This window comes from Bos taurus, chromosome 1 (assembly GCF_002263795.3).
Source record: "Bos taurus isolate L1 Dominette 01449 registration number 42190680 breed Hereford chromosome 1, ARS-UCD2.0, whole genome shotgun sequence".
NCBI lineage: Eukaryota > Metazoa > Chordata > Mammalia > Artiodactyla > Bovidae > Bos > Bos taurus.
The window spans coordinates 90,127,788-90,147,214 of NC_037328.1; the positions used below are offsets into that span (position 1 = coordinate 90,127,788).

General features: G+C 37.2%; 1 protein-coding gene across 4 annotated transcripts in view; it reads left to right on the forward strand.

The window, feature by feature from the left end:
- The window catches only part of TBL1XR1 (TBL1X/Y related 1), a 178,248-nt gene that overhangs the window by 97,590 nt on the left and 61,231 nt on the right, over window positions 1-19,427 (forward strand). Inside the window, exon 1 of one of the 4 annotated variants that reach the window (XM_059886394.1) lies at window positions 6,265-6,381. The exons of 2 other annotated variants lie outside the window; for them this stretch is intronic. In XM_059886394.1, coding sequence (XP_059742377.1) covers window positions 6,345-6,381 — 37 coding nt within the window. In that variant the 5' untranslated portion in view covers window positions 6,265-6,344. Of the gene's footprint in view, window positions 1-6,264; window positions 6,382-19,427 lie in introns of those variants that run through there. One more of the 4 variants, XM_024991751.2, reaches the window with a different exon arrangement.

The window sequence follows — 19,427 nt, forward strand, 5'->3', positions numbered from 1 at the left end:
TTGGTTAGCATTGTGTGTCTGTTGACAGTGTTCTGTACCTTGCTGATCACAGCTACCTGATGTAAAGGTTCTCCTTGTCTGCCAGAAACAAGTAACTAGAGCAGTGAGAAACTTCAGGGCCCCTGCGAGCCGTGCAGAGCATGTGGGCTCCTGTTTGCAGCAGCGTCCCGTCTCAGCACCCAAAGCGCCCTCCCCTGGGGCCGCGGCTGGGTGCTGCACACCCGCCCAGCTCTGCTGTCCGTGCGGAAATTCTCAGAAAAACATGAATGGATAACAACAGAAAGCAATGATGGAACAGTAGGAAATTGCACGGGAAGCTTTTGGGAGATATTGTTTACTGTAACCTACCTGAAGTTGGGGTAAAATTGAACAGACAAGGAGTCTGGTGCTTTGGAAAGTGTGAAAGCTGCTAGTGAACTCTGTTCTCCTCTGTCAGGAAAAGTAACTGAAATTAATAAAGCTCCAGCAGAAAATCCAGGACTTGTCAACAAATCTTATTATGAAGGTGGTTAGCTAATCAGGATGACACTCAGAAACCCTTCAGAACTAGATGAGTGAGTGAAGAAGCATATGAGAAGTACATATAGTCTATTGAGGAGTGAAAATGGAACCCCTAAGTAAACTAGTTTGAAACAACTTAAAAAAAAATTAAGATCTGGGGAAACTGGAATGACCCTCAGACAGTTCCTAAAATTAGATCATGGGACGACATCACAAAGCTTAAGTTGTCGTTGTTCATTTGTAAACAATGAGGACCTAAATGTTAGAGAAGGGATGCTAATCACTTAGTTTTGGTAGAGCCTATAACTTGAACCAAATCCCCTCATTTGTAGTTGAGTTTTCTTTTAATCTATGTCATACAAATTTTATAGAATTTGAATATTCTTCAGAGGTGAATCATGAGTGCTTTCACAGGACCTCAAGAGGAGGTAGAAAAATTGTCTTTATCAGTTTCCCTGGTGGCTCTGACAGTAAAGAATCCACCTGCCAATGCAGGAGACTCGAGTTGGATCCCTGGGTCAGGAAGATCCCCTGGAGAAGGAAATGGCAACCCACTCCAGTATTCTTGCCTGGAGAATCCCTTAGACAAGAGGAGCGTGGTGGGCTGCAGGCCATGGGGTCACAAGGAGTTGGGCACGAATGAGCGACTGACACTTTGAAAGCATCTTTACTAGAGATCTCTAGGTTTTTTCCCCCTCCACTACAGTTAAGAGCTTAAGATACAGACTGTCAGGACAATTTTCTTTTATTACAGTTAGACTTTTATTCTCATCTATTTATGTTATTCTCTTATTCAGTGTTTGCTCTCTTTTGTGTACACTTGCTTCCTTGTCAAATCACTTTTCCCTTGATTTTTCAGTTATAAAGTTTCTATTTGGTTCTTTTAATATTTTCTACTTATGAGTTTTTACCATCATTTCAAGTGCCTACCCTTCCTCTATGGAGAATGGACTATTAAAATAGCTACCTTATCTTTGATAATTCTCACATCTAGATCATTTTGAGATTGACATCTGTTACTGCCTTTTTCTTTGAGAATTAGATTTTCTTGATTCTTTGTATGTTGAGTAACTTTTTTATTGTATCCTTTCAGGAGATTATTATTATTCTGTTTGAAACTAGACAGGTCCAGACTGAACTTTCTGTGTCACAGACAGTGGTTCCACTGTGAGTTCAGTTTTCAAAGCCTTTATTCTGCTGCTTTGGATCTCCTCATGTGCACACCTCAGGCTTAGTGTGGGACCCTGACAATAGCTCCTATCTTCAGTTCTCGAAACTTTTACCTATTTGAGTATGTTTTGCATACACATCTTGGGATGAGCTTGGGACTTGTGTTGGTTCGTATACAGAATTACAGGATCCAGCTCCCAGAGGCCTCTCTTTCTGGTTTAGTTGAGCTCCTTTGGTTCAAAGGGACTGACTGGCTCAGTCGGGGTCTTGAGAGAGAGAAACATGGGAAAGGGGGTTATGTCAATTGCAGTTTTGAATATGTGTACTTTTAAGAATAGTAGGGAGTTAGAATTACCAAAAATGGAGTAGTGGCTCCTGTTGGACAAGTGGTCCCACAAGTACTGACAGCCATCTCTGGACAACATGAAAAAAAGTATGAGGACATTGTAGAGCAAACAAACAGAAATAGAAACTGGTTTGGAGTGGCCTTGGGTGAGTTTCCCAAGTTGATGGTGTTCTGTCTGAGAGCAGGCTCCTCTTGGGTGGTTTGAAGTTTTAAACTGGCTTCAGGAATCAGATAGTTGAGAATTACCACAGCAGCTGCAGAGTAGTGGAGCTCAGCAGGAGGAAGAGGGAGGAAGTCTAAGAAAGGAAAGAACCTCAGAGGTCGAGTACCAAATTCTGGGTATAAACTCTGTCAAACACTGGGGCCGACCCCTAAACTTGGAACCAGTTCGAGTATCAGGAAGAGAATAGGGAAACTGTGCTTTATTTGTGTCACAGAGTATTACCAACAGTTGAAGGAGAAAACTATTGGTACCTGAAGCAATTTGTACTAAACTCTGAAACATGCTGAGTGAATGTAGTCTTACGTGAAACAGGACATAATGTATAATTCCTTATACAGTGTACTAAAAACAGGCAAATATCTGTTGTGTATTGGGGCTGGGGCGGGACAAAGATAATTATTGTTGGGGAAAAAATGATTGACAAAGCTTAGAAATAGGAAGCATGGTTGCTGGGGACAAGAATTAAGGCATGTGGGAACTTTCTAGGGTGATGGTAGTGTCCTGTTAGGGATTTGAGTTACTTGAGTTTGTGCATTCGTCAAAACTCATTGAATAGTGCACCCATACATATCTATTGTAGTTTGTATGAATTTTTTCTTTAAAAGAAAAATTGTACTAAATACTTTATTATAGTTAATGATAGGCAGTTTGAAGTATATATGGGTATATGTGAGGGAAGTTTACTGATACTTGTAACTTTTTTTTGAAGTGCTTCAGAAATTAAGATTAGTTAATAGACACGGGTGAAACAAATAGAAGAAAGCATTAACCTTAAAGTCTTAGTGATGGCTATGTAAATGTTCTTTGTACACTTCTTTGAGTTTTTCTCAAGGTTTGAAATTTTCATCATGAAATGCTATGAAAGATACTAGTAGGAAGTATATCTCTGCTGTTTGTTTTTGGTGGCTTTCACAAAAATTGGTAGTTCTTTAAATCTGAAAATGTTTTAAAGAATTTATCAGTGACATTTTTCTACCTATGCATTGAGCTCTGAACTGTTTAGGATGTGGAAAGATAGAAGTAGAAATAAACAACGAAAGTGGAAAGACAAAACAAACACATAATAATTTGAAGACTTCAGAGTGATAGAGAAAAATCTCACGAAGATCATTTAGAATAGTATGATCAGAGTCAAATGTGAATGTGGGAAATGGAATCCCTGGAGTTGCTTATTTTGAGCAAGTTTTGAAAGTGCTCATAGAAGAAACTTTTAGATTCTCTTTCTGTTCTTTTAATTGGCCAATTGTTGATTGCAAAGTATGACTTAGGGCACATTTTTTTAATGTGTTGTATTAATTCTTCAGCAGAGGAATGCTGCGTGATTTTAATGCTCGAATTGTTAGCCAGATTGAATGATGAGAATTTATTTTAAAAAATCTGTATTTTAGGAAAATGGTAATTGTATATTAATAAGTTGTTATATTAAAAAACAGATGATCATAGTTGCTGAATTTTGTAATTCTTTTATAAAGTTTTGAGAGATGAATATAGTGATATTAAAAATATTAATATACTATCCGGTATTAAATATAAGCATTCTAAACTACTCTTTCATTCTTTATCCTGATCTTACTCTTAGGAAATGTAATCTAATAGACTGAATTTTTTAAGGTATATATTGGAATAAATTAGAAGTGGATAAAAATGAGAGAAAAATGAAATACTGAAATATGAATTGTGAGATTTTTTCGCCATTAGTTTGATCATCTCTGTTTCTTTCTATTGACAGTGTTTCTTCCGTTAACCTGAAATGAGAAGTTTGAACAAGATTAAGCATTTATTAAATACATTTACATTTTAGAAAATAAAAAGTTATATATAATTAATTGTTTATATATATATATATATATATACACACACATACATACACACACACCAGAAATAGATTTGGACTTATTTTTGGTCTTTTGACTTTTTAATCTTTCCAATTGTATTGCAGTAAAAAAAAGGGACCATTTCCATTATAACTTTCTCAAAGCAAATATGCTGCAAAAATACAAACAGACAAAAAAGCAAATGTGCTGTTGTTTTGTATGTAGCTTTAGCAATTTATAATTGTTCCTAGAATTTTGTATTATTGGTATCTAAATGAAGCATTTTGGTCTTTGAGAAAATTGTACTGTATACCGACTTACACAAGTGTTAGGAAGAATTACAAATGTGTTTCTGTTCTACAGATAGAAATTTAGTGAGGAACAATCCAGTGGACTTCTTGCCACATACCAACTAGTTATTTAAACATCAAATTTTCATTTAATTCCTGATCTTGGTACCAAGAGGATAGTGTTTTCTGCAGTACAGTCAGTTCTGAATTTTTGAGGAGCTGGTTTACGTCTGTATGGTAGTGGCTAAAAATAATGCTGCTTATAGTATCCTACCACTAGTAATTATAATAAAACTAGTAGTTTTATTATTAGTAAATAAGCTTAATGTTTAAGTGTCTCTGAAAAAAGTCATGGAGGAGGGGGGAAATAAGGTACTTTGAGTAAATGCTGTAAACAGCTTATGTGCAGAACAGTGCACTAAAATATGCTTTCCATATCCATACTGATATCTGCTGTATGCAGTTAAGTGTAAGTTTATTTTAATCAGCTCATTAGGATTATAAGTCAAAATACTCCCATTAAAATAGAAAATATTTTTAATGTGAAGGAAAGTTTGTTTCACAGGTCACTTGTCTCAGGGGCACATGGATATCACAATTATTTTAAGACTAGCCAAGAACAGGTTTCATCACCATCAAGGCTGCTTTATTTTTGCCTTTGTTTCTACCAGCCAGAGAAAAATTTTATTAGTGATTCTGAATAGCATATTAAGTGCTGTATTGCCAGTGTGAAATGTTCAAGTGAATGATTAATGGGATTGTGTGTATGCCAAGTTATTTTATAATCACTAGGTGATTTGCATAAAATAAGTTTTAAAAACAAATTTTTCATAGACTGTTTCATTATATCTTTATATATTTTAAAAGATATATATTACATCCTTTAAAAGGATAGATTTTTGATATTAATAGATTCCTGATTGTAGAGATAACGTTTATTGGGCCTCATATAGCTAGAGTTTTAAAAGTCTGCCAGGTGAGATTCATAGTATTAACATAAATGAAAAGTAAATGTAAACTATAGTGTCAGAGGATCTATGAACTTAAAAAATTTATTAGAGCATAGACCAATCAGTTAATTACTTGTATTTAGGAAATTGCCATTAGGAAACCACAAGTTTTTGAGGCACCAGAGCCTTTCCATTATTTGTTACTGATATATAGAGAAGCTTGATTTCTTTCAGTGTAGAAAACTTAAACAAAAAATACTCTTCTCTTTATATTTCTGTTTGTCACTAGCGGTAAAAAAAAAAATGTCATTTATTTCAGTTAACCTTGTTGTCAAAAGCAGTCAGGTTCTGTTTTGAGAGCTAACAAGAAAAATGTTATGCATAGGGAAGGTACACTCATTAACAAAGAAGGGTATCATAAATATAATTATTGTTTTGTTACAAGTAAAATTAATTGTCTGATTTTCTCTAATCATTTTTTGTGTCATTTTACACTTTGTTCAGTTACTTAATTGAGAATTGAGATCAGTTATGAGGCATTTTATTACCTAAAGTAATTACTAGCCCAAAGGTATTCCTATACTGTTTTTAAGATTTCACTTGGGCAGTCTCATTGGCTAAAGGTGAATTGCTTTTTTGAGGTCATAATTTGGTCACTCACTCCTAATCTGGTTTAGATGATAAGGTTACTTACTAAGGCAGGTAAACATTTTAAGAGTTACAAAATCTTAAAAGTTACAATTTTATATCCTAAAAATCTACTTAAAAGTTATGAAAAGATTGCTTACAGCAGTTCAAAATTTATGAAAATCGTTTTCATCCCTGTTCCACCTGCTGTTTGCAGTGTTAACTTCACTGTTAACAGAAGTGCTACATTTTACTGCTTCTTCCTGAACTCATCTATAGACTCTCAGTGTTAAAGCCAGAAGAGCCCTTTCAGATTATCTAATTCAGCACCCTCATTTTACAGATGAGGAAACTGAGGCCTTGGACTAGAACAGAAGTCTTCTGACTGAGTCCAGGACTCTTTCTGTTACGTCATGCTGCCCGATGTTTGTTTCTGGAACTCAGCAACATCACATACAGGGTGAGCTTTTTTTTTTTTTTAAAACGAACGCACAAAGTGGTTTGCTACTCTCATCAGGTGGTGTCATCATTCTTAACTTTCATTTTTCTTTTTTCACCCATACCTATTTTAATCCACAGTATAGCCTAGTTACCCATGAATTTATTTTGCTGCTACTACTTCTTGGCATTTGACCATTATTTTTGAGAGTTAAATTCTTAGTAATATGTTTTCTTATCCATAACCACGGTAGCCTTACCAGGCATTATAGCAACAGTAGATTAAAATTCTTACAAGGATGACTTAGGGAATCTTAAATTTAGATTTAAAAAGTGAGTTATAAGTAGATAAGTACAAGAGTTTGTATATGAGATCTAAGAGCAGATGTGATACCAAATATGAGAGCAATCTTTTTGTGAAATAACAAAATCCCAAGAAATATTAGCCAGCAGTGTGACATGGTTGCTGTAAAATGCCTTATCCTGTGAACTCATGGATTTAAACTCATTTGTGTTTTAGATTATCATTTTCTGTGTAGATGCTCATGATGTCCTGATTTTGGCTAGTGAGAGCCTCTTCAGGTTGGTTCCTATGTCCTTTGGATAAGCCTTAGAAGTTTTAAGTAGCTGTCTTGCTTTTTGGTTTGACACGGTGTTAATAGGTTTGTGTGGTTTTCTAAGGTATCTCAAGGAGTTTTAAGTTCTCGTAGTAAGTTCAAGATTTATAAGTTTCTGTAGGACCAAAGTATCATTTCCACTAACTCGTTCATTAATAAACACTGTCCATCATTAATTTTGCTTTTTGTAAAAGTAGGAGAAAACAAGATCTTTCTGCTTAAACAAAATTAGTGTGCTTATCTTGTATTCTCTTGTATTTTAAAGTCTCTTGTTTCATATTACTGAAATAACCATGATGTCAACCTTTAGAATTTTGGGTAAACAAAAGCACTAATGCTCAGCTATGAATGTTGGATAAATTTGGATTGGACAGGATACTGCTGTCACAGTTACACTTTACATCACTTACATATGTGTAATATGTATATGTCATTGGAACACACACACACACACACACACACACACATATATATATATATATGTTACTAGAACATACACACACACACACACACACACACATATATGTTACTAGAACATACACACACACACACACACATGTTACTAGAATTCTTGGCCTATTTAACTGTTTCTCAGCAATTTTAAAGGGCCCCTGTCCAGTTACCTATCTGTGTTTCAGGTGAACTAAATCAGAGGTCCAGAAATACTATGTGACGGTAGTTTTCCTGAAAAGATTATCTGTGGGGAGGATTGTAGATGTTTTATTTTGACAAGGGCATAGTACATAACTGTGCTTTGATGATGTTTCTTATGCAGGAGGGCTGGCTTTTATGACTTCTGGAGGGGGGTGTGTGTGTATTGTTGCTCAGTTGCTCAGTCTTATCCAACTCTGTGACCCCATGGACTGCAGCACACCAGGTTCCTCTGTCCTCCACTGTCTTCTGGAATTTGCTCAAATTCTTGTTCATTGAGTCACTAATGCTAATCTAACCATTTTATCCTCTGCTGCCTCCTCTGCTTTTGCCTTCAATCGTTCTAAGCATCAGGGTCTTTTCCAGTGAGTCAGCTCTTCACATCAGGAGGTCAGAGTATTAGAGCTTCATTTTCAGTCCTTTCTGTGAATATTCAGAGTTGGTTTTCTTTAGGATTGACTGGTTTGATCTTCTTGTTGTTTATAGCTATTATGTGCTAGAATGTAAACTACAGACTGCCTTTTAAATGCTTGTAATTTGATAGTGACTGAAAAATATGCACAATATAAAATGATAGAATAATAATGTTAACACATAAATTATAAATTGGTTTCATGCACTTCTACTACCTGTGAGGTTTTTAGAGTAGATTTTATTTCTATTTTACAGAATAAGAAACTGGGGCTTAGGGTAGTTAAATGACTTGATTTAATGTTTTACTGTCAAAAACAATAACGTTTGAAGAAAATACAAATACTCTAATTTCTAACCTAAATTTCTTTCTTTCTTTCTTTCTTTTTTTTTTTTTACTACTGCCCAACTTTGAAAAGAGTTTTTCTAAAACTATGCTTTAGGGCTACGGGAGGAAAGGAGGAAACACCTTTAATGTTGACATTTGAATAGTCTTCATAAGGAGATGACATTTGAAGAACAGAAAAAATTTTAACACTTGTAGTTGGAACAGAGAGCTTAAAAATCATAAATGTGGGAATTAGGGGTTTGTTAGAATATTTTTTACTCCCTTGAATGTAGAGTACACTCGAAGAAGATGCTGTACACTCAGAGGGATACTGAAGACCATACACTGGACAAGGAGAACTTAAATGCTTCTGTAAACAAGTTAGAGAGAATGTGGAAGCTAATAGGTAGTCATGAATACATATGACATAAGCAGCGTTATATTTTATGTGTAGATGTCTGAAGATAGTATGAAGAGACCTGGAAGTCATTGAGGGTATTGTAGTAGTAGAGGGGATAGGTACTGCAAAAAAGAAGGCATGGCTGGAAGAGGTGTTTTAAAGGTAAGAGATAGCAGGTAGAAGCCGAGATATAAAATTGAATGCAAAAAAAAAATTACTAAAATTTAAATGTTAGTGAATTACAGAATTAGTAATAGTTATGGGCAAGAGGAGAAACATTTTGGGAAGTATAGGGCATAAGTTGCCTCCAATAATGCTGAGTGATGATAACTGAAAGGACATAGATATTTGTGCTTTAGTCAGCTGGAATTTGGATTCCTAGGTGGCTTGAGGTAAAGAATCTGCCTGCCAATGTAGGAGACGTGGGTTTGATATCTGGGTTGGAAAGATCCCCTGGAGGAGGATGTGGCAACCCACTCCAGGTATTCTTACTGGGAAAATCCCAGAGTCCCATGGACTATGGAGGGGTATAGTCCATGGGTCCCAAAGAGTCAGCTGGACATGACTGAGTGACTGAGCAGGCTCATATGCAGCTAGAATTGGAATATTTGGAATGGGAAAGATGGGTGTATGTGTTTGGCGTGTAGCGGGACAGATGGTGGTTTTGTGATTCTTCAGATGGGAAATAGATGGGGAAACAGTGGAAGCAGTGTCAGACTTTATTTTTGAGGGGCTCCATAATCACTGCAGATGGTGACTGCAGCCATGAAATTAAAAGACGCTTACTCCTTGGAAGGAAGGTTATGACCAACCTAGATAGCATATTCAAAAGCAGAGACATTACTTTGCCAACAAAGGTCCATCTAGTCAAGGCTATGGTTTTTCCAGTGGTCATGTATGGATGTGAGAGTTGGACTGTGAAGAAAGCTGAACACCAAAGAATTGATGCTTTTGACCTGTGGTGTTGGAGAAGACTTTTGAGAGTCCCTTGGACTGCAAGGAGATCCAACCAGTCCATTCTGAAGGAGATAGCCCTGGGATTTCTTTGGAAGGATTGATGCTAAAGCTGAAACTCCAGTACTTTGGCCACCTCATGCAAAGAGCTGACTCATTAGAAAAGACTGATGCTGGGAGGGATTGGGGGCAGGAGGAAAAGGGGACGACAGAGGATGAGATGGTTGGATGGCATCACTGACTTGATGGACTTGAGTTTGAGTGAACTCCCAGAGTTGGTGATGGACAGGGAGGCCTGGCGCGTTGCGATTCATGGGGTCACAAAGAGTCGGACATGACTGAGCGACTGAACTGAACTGAGTGGATGAGATCCTTAGTTGAAGGAGTGGAGTGAAGGTCAAAGGGCTAAAAAGAAGTCCGCTATATACTGTTAGAGCAGGAAGAAAAATCAGTGAAATGGACAGAATCAGAAAGTCACGTTGGAAGTTTTAAGTTTTGTTGTTTTTTTTTTTAATCTTAAATTCTGGAAATGACAAGTAGTATGAAATAATGAAGGCATATGAAGACCTGTTGAATTTGGGGGTGATTAGTAACAAAGTTCTTTAGAGTCCATAAAATTTTAACAAGAACAAAAACATTTTCTTCTTTATATACTTAAACATATTCTTTTACTTAAATGCATTAGATATACGTTTTGTCATGTACTCTTTCTTTTGCTTCCTCCCCCATCAGTTCAGTTCAGTTGCTCAGTCGTGTCCAACTCTTTGCGACCCCATGGACTGCAGCATGCCAGGCTTCCCTGTCTATCACCAACTCCCAGAACCTGCTCAGACTCATGTCCATCCAGTTGGTGATGCCATCCAGCCGTCTCATCCTTTTTCGTCCCCTTCTCCTCCTGCCTCAGTCTTTCCCAGCATCAGGGTCTTTTCTAACAAGTCAGCTCTTCATATCAAGTGGCCAAAGTGTTGGAGCTTCAGCTCCATGAGTTTATTGTTTTTAATGACTTTACAATCCATGAATATCATGAATGTACCACGATCTTGTTTTGATTCTTCCCCTTAATGGGCATTCACTATACTAACCTTTTTGCCATTAAAACCCAGTCTTCTTATATAAACATCCTTAGGAATTTGTGTTTTTACCTCTCTGTATTGTACAGTATACATCTTAGTTGAACTCTGTGACATTACAACTGTGTGACCACATTTGAACAAAAAACAAAAAAGGCAAATTCTTCTTTTTCCAGTCTAATATTTTTACTTTTAATAAGAATTGCCAGATTGTTTTCCAAGGATTTTTTTCTTTTTTACATTTCCACTTGCACTACATGGGGATAACGTTGTATTTTTCAATTGAATATAATGTTTGGTCATTTAAATCTGTGCCTTTTTTGTTCATTTCCTTTGTAAATATTAAAAAATTTTTGGTCTTTTAAGTAGAGTGTTTTCTCATCTCTATTTATAGGTGTGTATTACTGGAGCAGAGAAAAGCTGTTGTTTTTTATTGGCCACTACTATATTAAATTCCTTTATGAAGGGCTGGTGATATTTGCTAATAATATAATATATCTAGAAGACCCAACAGCTTCTGTGATGGAGACTACTTTTTCTCTTTCGTATCTTTTTCTACTACTTCTTCAGTCAGCACAGAACAATAGGATGAATAAAAATAAAGGTTTTTGAAGTGAGCAAAAAAACAGAAAGTCCTAATAATTTTTACCAAAGAAGTAAAGCCACCTGAAATTAAGGGGCTTTGAGTGAGATAGAATCCTTACAAAGTTTTTGAAAATCGGTAACTGCGAATTTGAGAAGGAAGTTAAAAATGTAGTAAAACGATTGCAAAATACCTCAGAGGAACAAAATAGTTTTAGACACCAAAATAGTTAAATGTCATGATGATAGCATTTGTGTTGAAATGTCTGATCTGCATGAAAATGGAGGGAATGGAGATAGAGTTCAGGTGAATGATGTGGAATTGGAGGATACTGAGAAGCTGGAGTAATGTGAGATGGTCTTGAAAACCCGTTCAGTTATAGAAACTGAGTAGATCAAAGATATAAGGAGTTTACAGTGAAAAACTAGCACCAGGGCTTCCCTGGTAGCTTAGTGGTAAAGAACCCACCTGCCAGTGCAGGTAGATGAAAGAGACACAGGTTCGATCCCTGGGTCGGGAACATCTGGAGAAGGAAATGGCAACCCACTCCAGTATTCTTACCCAGAGAATCCCATGGACAGAGGCGCCTGGCGGGCTACAGTCCATGGGGTCGCATAGAGTTGGACACACTGAAGTGACTCAGCACGAACACAGTGAAAAAGAGGGTGTGTGTACTTTGTTTTGTTTACAGTTACAGGATTTAAAGATTTTGAAGTATGTAGTGTGATGCAAGCATGGTTTGTATGACATGGGGAACTTGTTAAGATAGACATGCCTGGGCTGTATGTCTTACTTGCTAAAACTTAATTAAGACTTTTCCTGGTAGGCACAAAATTTATAACATTACTTTGAAGCAGCTGCACAGGTGATTTTGACACATCACACTAAGTAAGACTGTTAGGCTAGAAATTGGAACGCGGCCTTTTTCCCTTCGTACATAGTGTCATGGTCCCCCGCACCTCACCCCACCCCAAAGAAATGGAGATACAAGTTACTGAAATTGAGAGAGTAGTAGAGATCAGTATTGGAGTAGATGAGAAGGGAACACTGAATTTTAATCATCATTGGAGATCATTGTTTGGTCTTTTTAAAACATCACTGACCTACTGGGAAACATTTATTCATTTGGTCAATAGTCAATCATTGGGTGTCTTTTATGAATCAAACTGTTATTTCAGGCACAATAGTAGTGAATGTTAAGGATTAAGTGTCTGCTGTCATATAGCTTGCATTTTTTAGTGAACACAAATAAACTGTCATTCCTAGAGTTCAGTACTTGTTAACTGAATCACCATGATGTTTGAAAAATCTAACGTACCCTATGGATCATCCTATTATATGATCCAGTATTGTTTCTGTAGAGTAGTGGTCTATGTAAATAAAAAATTAATTTTGAAATGAACATTTTCATTTGCTGCTGTTACCTCTTGCTGCTTTTTTACTATTCTTTTAAGTATCACTCTGAAAGCTTCCTTTACCTCTAATGTAAGAGAAGACAAAAAAGAGGTAAACCCATTTCCATCACATAATGGAAATGAGGAACATTCTTTCAGTTCTGGCAGTCTTGAGTTTCAACACAATATGCTTCTTCAATATAGAACAGTCCAAAGGGAAATAATTCCAGACTCCTCCCTACTGGCTGTGAATAGATTGAAAACCTTTCCAAAGTTAGATAACCCTGTGATAACTGATTGAGTACCCAGAAACTCAGAAAGGGGATGAAGTTCTTTGTTTGATCTTCTTGTTCTTCCTCTCTCAGCCCATATCTCTGTATAAGTTTTGGAAATAGCAGATGCTTTGTTTTCATCTCCATTTTGCAGTCACTGTTTTCATGGTTTCAGTTTTGCATACTACTCATACCTAATACTAGAACCATCCCTCTTAGTTTTTTTTTTTTTTTTTTAACCAGTTTTTTAAAGAGAAAATGATTGTGTATTTACACGTAAATGTTTTGAGGTTTTAATTAATACTAGTTAGTTAGTTCATTCACTCAGCCGTGTCTGACTCTTTGCGACCCCATGAATCGCAGCACACCAGGCCTTACATGCAGAGTACATCATGAGAAATGCCGGGCTGGAAGAAGCACAAGCTAGAATCAAGATTTCCAGGAGAAGTATCAATAACCTCAGATATGCAAATGACACCACCCTTATGGCAGAGAGTGAAGAGGAACTAAAAAGCCTCTTGATGAAAGTGAAAGAGGAGAGTGAAAAAGTTGGCTTAAAGCTCAACATTCAGAAAACTAAGATCATGGCATCTGGTCCTATCACTTCATGGCAGATAGATGGGGAAACAGTGGAAACAGGGTCAGACTTTATTTTTTGGGCTCCAAAATCACTGCAGATGGTGATTGCAGCCATGAAATTAAAAGACGCTTACTCCTTGGAAAGAAAGTTATGACCAACCTAGATAGCATATTCAAAAGCAGAGGCATTACTTTGCCAACAAAGGTTCGTCTAGTCAAGGCTATGGTTTTTCCAGTGGTCATGTATGGATGTGAGAGTTGGACTGTGAAGAAAGCTGAGTGCCGAAGAATTGATGCTTTTGAAGTGTGGTGTTGGAGAAGACTCTTGAGAGTCCCTTGGACTGCAAGGAGATCCAACCAGTTCATTCTGAAGGAGATCAGCCCTGGGATTTCTTTGGAATGAATAATTAATATTAGGGCAACCTAAACCAGGAGGGGAAAACTCTCCTGTTCCCTTAAGCTCTAAAGCCTATGATTCCTAATATTTTATATATTATAGATTATATCAATTAACAGTTATTTTGTATCAGCAGGCCCAAAGAAAATTCTGCTCTAAAAAGTAAGTTTAGTTATGTAATTGAGGTTAAAATAAAGATTTTTTTTCCTGATTTGTGTTTTATTTATTATAATTTATATTTTGAGCTTTTAGGTCATTTGTTGTTTAACCACTGAGTCATGTTTGACTCTCTTGTGACCCCACGGACTGTAGCTTGACAGGCTCCTCTGCCCATGGAATTTTCCAGGCAAGCGTACTGGAGTGGGTTGCTGTTTCTTTCTCCAGGGGATCTTCCCAACCCAGGGATCAAACTCATGTCTCCTGCATTGTCTGGTGGATTCTTTACCACTGAGTCACCAGGGAAGCCCTTTAGGTCAGTAGAGTACCTATAAAATGCCTAAAAACCTTGCAGTAGAATGAATATAGGTATGATTTGTGGGAACAGTTTTAGTCTTAAAAACTTATATGACTTGGTTCAAATGCTCATTGTTTCTAACATATGTATTCATTTTCATATAACATTTTATTTGTAACATTTTTTTATAATGATTACTCTTATAACTATAGGTATTTTAATTGAAGTTGAGTGGTTTTGACGTATGCCCTGAAAAACTGTTTTTTTTTTTAATTTTTTTTAAGAATGTTTCTTTTTCCTTTAGTTCAGAGAATTGTATAAGAAAATTCTGCTCTAAAGAGTAAGTTTAGTTGTATAATTGTGGTTAAAAACAAAGATTAAATATCTGTTTGCTGCTGCTGCTAAGTCGCTTCAGTCGTGTCTGACTCTATGCGACCCCATAGACGGCAGCCCACCAGGCTCCCCTGTCCCTGGGATTCTCCAGGCAAGAACACTGGAGTGGGTTGCCATTTCCTTCTCCACTGAGTGAGGTACCATCGCCTTCTCCGAAATATCTGTTTACCATATGGTAATCAAGGTTTTTTTTTTTTTTTTTTTTATTACACTATACTAATAATTGGGGCTTCCCTGTGGCTCAGAGGTTAAAGCCTCTGCCTGCAATGCGGGAGACCTGGGTTCGATCCCTGGGTCAGGAAGATCCCCTGGAGAAGGAAATGGTAACCCACTCCAGTATTCTTGCCTGCAGAATCCCATGGACGGAGAAGCCTGGTAGGCTACAGTCCATGGGGTCGCAAAGAGTCAGACACGACTGAGCGACTTCACTTTCACTTTCAATAAAGCTTACTGCCAACTCCTTAATATTTTCAGTGGAGATCAAAGTGATTCTGAAGTTGATGTCTCTGTGTGAAGACAGTATTTTCTTTTCCCTAAATGTAATAATTCCTTCTTCAAGAAAGAGATGAAGTTGGGAGCAATGAGAAGAAAAGCACTCTTACCCTCTAATTTGTGCCTTAGGGGTGGGTGTGTGTGTGTGTGAGCTATTTATTGGTGGGGGGGGTGTTAGCTATTTATTGAGGCTTTGTGTGTGTATTGAGTAGCTATTTATTGAGTAGCCAGCATGCCTTTGCATCATATTGAGGGAAGCAGGCTGTTCTTATACCTGTACTTGAGAAGCAGAAAATTGATCAGCAGTTTGATAGTCAGTCTGCTGAAATGGAGTGTGTCTAGATAAATTTATACCAAGTTGTCTTCTCTGCAGTTGTTTACTTTTCAGAGAAAGGAGCGTCAGGTCCAGGACTTCATATTCAAATCAAGGTCAGAAAACTAGGATGCATGTTGAGTGTGAAATAAGTCATTGTTTTGTCTTTACACTCACTGTCCTCATTCTTATAGATTTCCCTGTCCTTCACATTCATTTTATGGAGAAAACACTAGGCTCTAACTGTTACAGTGGTCTGGAAAAGATGAAAGCTTGATGAGAAACTGGAAGAGGGAAAGAGAGTTAAAATTGTTATTTTTTTCTCCCTAATGACATTTTCAGATGGTTGCTTTTAAACAGAATCCAAGCAAGATCTGCACACTGCTTTTGGTTGCTAAATTCCAGTCTCTTCCACCTATTGGTAGAAATAAATTTGTCTTGTCAAATTCCTCACATTCTTGATTTGGCTAGTCATATGGCTTTGCTGATGGCTCAGATGGTAAAGAATCTGCCTGCCTTGCAGGAGACCTGGGTTTGATCCCTGGGTTGGGAAGATCTCCTGGAGTAGGGCATGGCAACCCACTCCAGTACTCTTGCCTAGAGAATCCCCATGGACCGAGGAGCCTGGAGGGCTACGGTCACAAAGAGTTGGACACGACTGAGCCACTAAGCACAGCACATCCTTGTGGAATTACTGATACATTCTGCTGTCCTCCTGTAACTTCTTTAAAGTGATAGTTAAGAGGTGTGATGAAATTCACTTTTCTTTGATCATGAAGTCCTTTTTTCTTCCTTCTGCCTCACCTTGAGGCATGGACCATCTGGTTGTGTCACTTTTTGTGGTGTTGATGTTGATAAGTGAATTCAGTTATAGTTAGTCTAATATATCCATTATAAAATTCCACATTGGATTTCCCCCTGGTGGTCATAGTGCCATTAATGATTGTTGCCTAGATTTTAATTTTCTTAGGGATAGAAAATTGTTGTTTTTAAAATCCTATCATTGTTTTTGCATTGATTAGATGGAATTCTGTAAAGAAGGGCTCTTCCTAGTCAAGTACTGGGATATTCTGAAACAGAACTTTCACAACAAAAGCAGGGTATGTGCTTGAGTTGTTTTAGTTACCAGTTTTTAGACTGATGAATTGGTGATGCCCTTTCAATGTGACCAGTGATGTGAAATATATTTTTAATTTTTATAATCGCATGGATTAAGAACTATTTTTGAGGTGTTTTAATCCATTGTGGTTCCTGTCTCCTTTTGACATGACCCACGTGGCCTTTGGTTGTTTCCTTTATGTTCCAGGTTTTCTTCTTCAGTCCTGGAATTGGTCATTCCTCCAAAGCGGTTTTATTTCTATTTAGAGACTGCAATCAAAGCATGGAGTGCTATTTACTACTAGGTTATCATTAGTTGCTGTGAGGCCTTTTTAGAACAAGGAAATAAATGCGTATGTTTTAGTAGGAGAAATAAATCACGAATTCTTGCTTATATTTCAGTTCAAATTTAAGCTTACTCTAAGGTTTTAAAGCTTGATTTGTATTGTATGATTTTATTAAAAATATATCTGCATCATAAACATTAAAATAATTTTTTTAGCTAAATTCCATCAGATAAGAGATTTTTTAATAAAAGTAAAATGACCACACTTATTTATTATTAAAAAAGAAGTGTTCCCTGGGATAATGCGACATGTTTATCCTCTGTCTTCTCATACTCCTTAGCATACTGCAGTGTATCCTTAAGGGGTAGCCAGCTTGAGGTACAGAGAGTAGTATAGCATGAAGAGAAGATGAGAAGATTTTTATTGCTGCCCTATTTGTATATATTTTTTCTTTTGGAAAATTTTGGATGTATTTAACATAATTTCTTATTTGTTACATATTTATAAAAATATTAAAATTAATAATACTAATAGAATTACTATAATAAGACTACAGAAAGCAATTTAAACTTTTTTTGTGATTTTTTTTTTTTTTTTGGTCTCTAGGTTACATCCCTTAGGGATATATGCAATCAAAATACTACTTCAAAGTGTATTAGTTTTCTTTTAAGATTATAAATAATTTCACCAGTTTACAAAAATAAAGATTTATTTTCCAATCTCTGCGTGTAGATAATGTGGGCCGACTGTGGCTCTGTTTTGTGTCTTCTTATTTGGAGATCCAAGCTTTTGGAACAGACCCCATGTATGACATGTTCATTCTTGTGGCAGAAGAAAAGAGTAAGAGCACTGGCAGATACTTCTAATACCTCTTAAAGCTGTGATTGATCAGCTCATCCACTCAATTTATGTCATATAACTAAGGTCCAAGTTGTTGGAGTCGGGATGAATTAGCTATTGCAGGAAAGGAGAAGAGTGATTAAATTAAAAACATTTTATTTTTTATTTTTGGCTGTGCTGGGTCTTCTTTTAACTTCTTCAACTAGACCTTTTCTATAGTTGGGGTGAGCAGGGGGCTCCTGTTTGCTGCAGGATGTAGGCTTCTCATTGCGGTGGCTTCTCTCGTTGTGGAGCATAGACTCAAGGGCATGTGGGCTTCAGTAGTTGTGGCTCCTGGGCTTGAGAGCCCAGGCTCAATAGTTGTGGCATACGGGCTTAGTTGCTCCTGGCACGTGGGACCTTCCTAGACCAGGGGTCGAACCTGTGTCCCCTGCATTGGCAGGCAAAATTTTTTTTTACCACCACACCACCTGGGAATGTCCTTATAAAAATAGAAAGTTTGGACACAGACGTAGAGGAAGAACAGCGTGAAGAGCCACATGGAAATATGGCAAGGTGGCTTGAGTAATGTATCCCGGAGCCAAGGAACCTAGGAGAGAGACTTCCTTAGCACCTTTAGAAGGAGCATTGCCCTGCCAACACCTTGATGCTTGGACTTCTGACTTCCAAAACTGTAAGGCAGTAAATTTCTGCTGTAATCCACCTTGCGTGTGGTACCTAGTTATGGCAGGCCCAGGAAACTAGTACAGTGCCAGGGATGGACAGTGCTGTCCAGTTTGGCTTCACTGTTAAGGGCATAGGAAGAAATATAAGCTCTACCTTTAGGCTGATATATCAGAAGGGACTTTATTGTTGGAGTAGAGAATTTTGGACTTTGCTAAAGGTGTGTCTTAAAATAGAAGTTCTATAGTCAGGGCTAGAAGAAACTAGCTTGAGGGCACTTTATTCTTTTAACCTTTATTGTTTAATAATAGAGTAGTCTTAACTACTGAGGAGATGGAGATGGATGGATGCTCTGTTTAACGTACCTTCAGATTTGTTGTCCTTTTAAGCTCTTAAAAGCTGCCACATAGTTGAGTTCTGTCTAAGCTGGGGTTTTTGATTAAACCACTCACCACTAAGTTTTATGGTTTATTTGTTAGGGGAGTTTTGAAAGTTAGGTATTGTGGGTTGAATTATGTTCCTTCAAAGATGTGTGGAAGTTATAACGCTTGATACTGGTGAATGTGATCTTACTTGGAAATAAAGTTCTTGCAGATATAATTAAGATGAGGTCTTTAGGGTGAGTCATTTTCCCACTGTGACAGATGTCCTTATAAAAAGTGGGAAATTTAAACACAGATTAAAAAGATGGAAACAAGAATTAGATTGCCACAAGTCAAGAAATGCCTGGGGCCACTACCCAAAACTGGAAGAGGCAAGGGAACATCTTCCTGTAGAACCGTTGAGAGTACATGACCCTGCCAAAAACGCGATTTCAGACTTTCAGCCTCCATAACCAAGACGATACATTTGTGTTGTTTTTAGCTACTCAG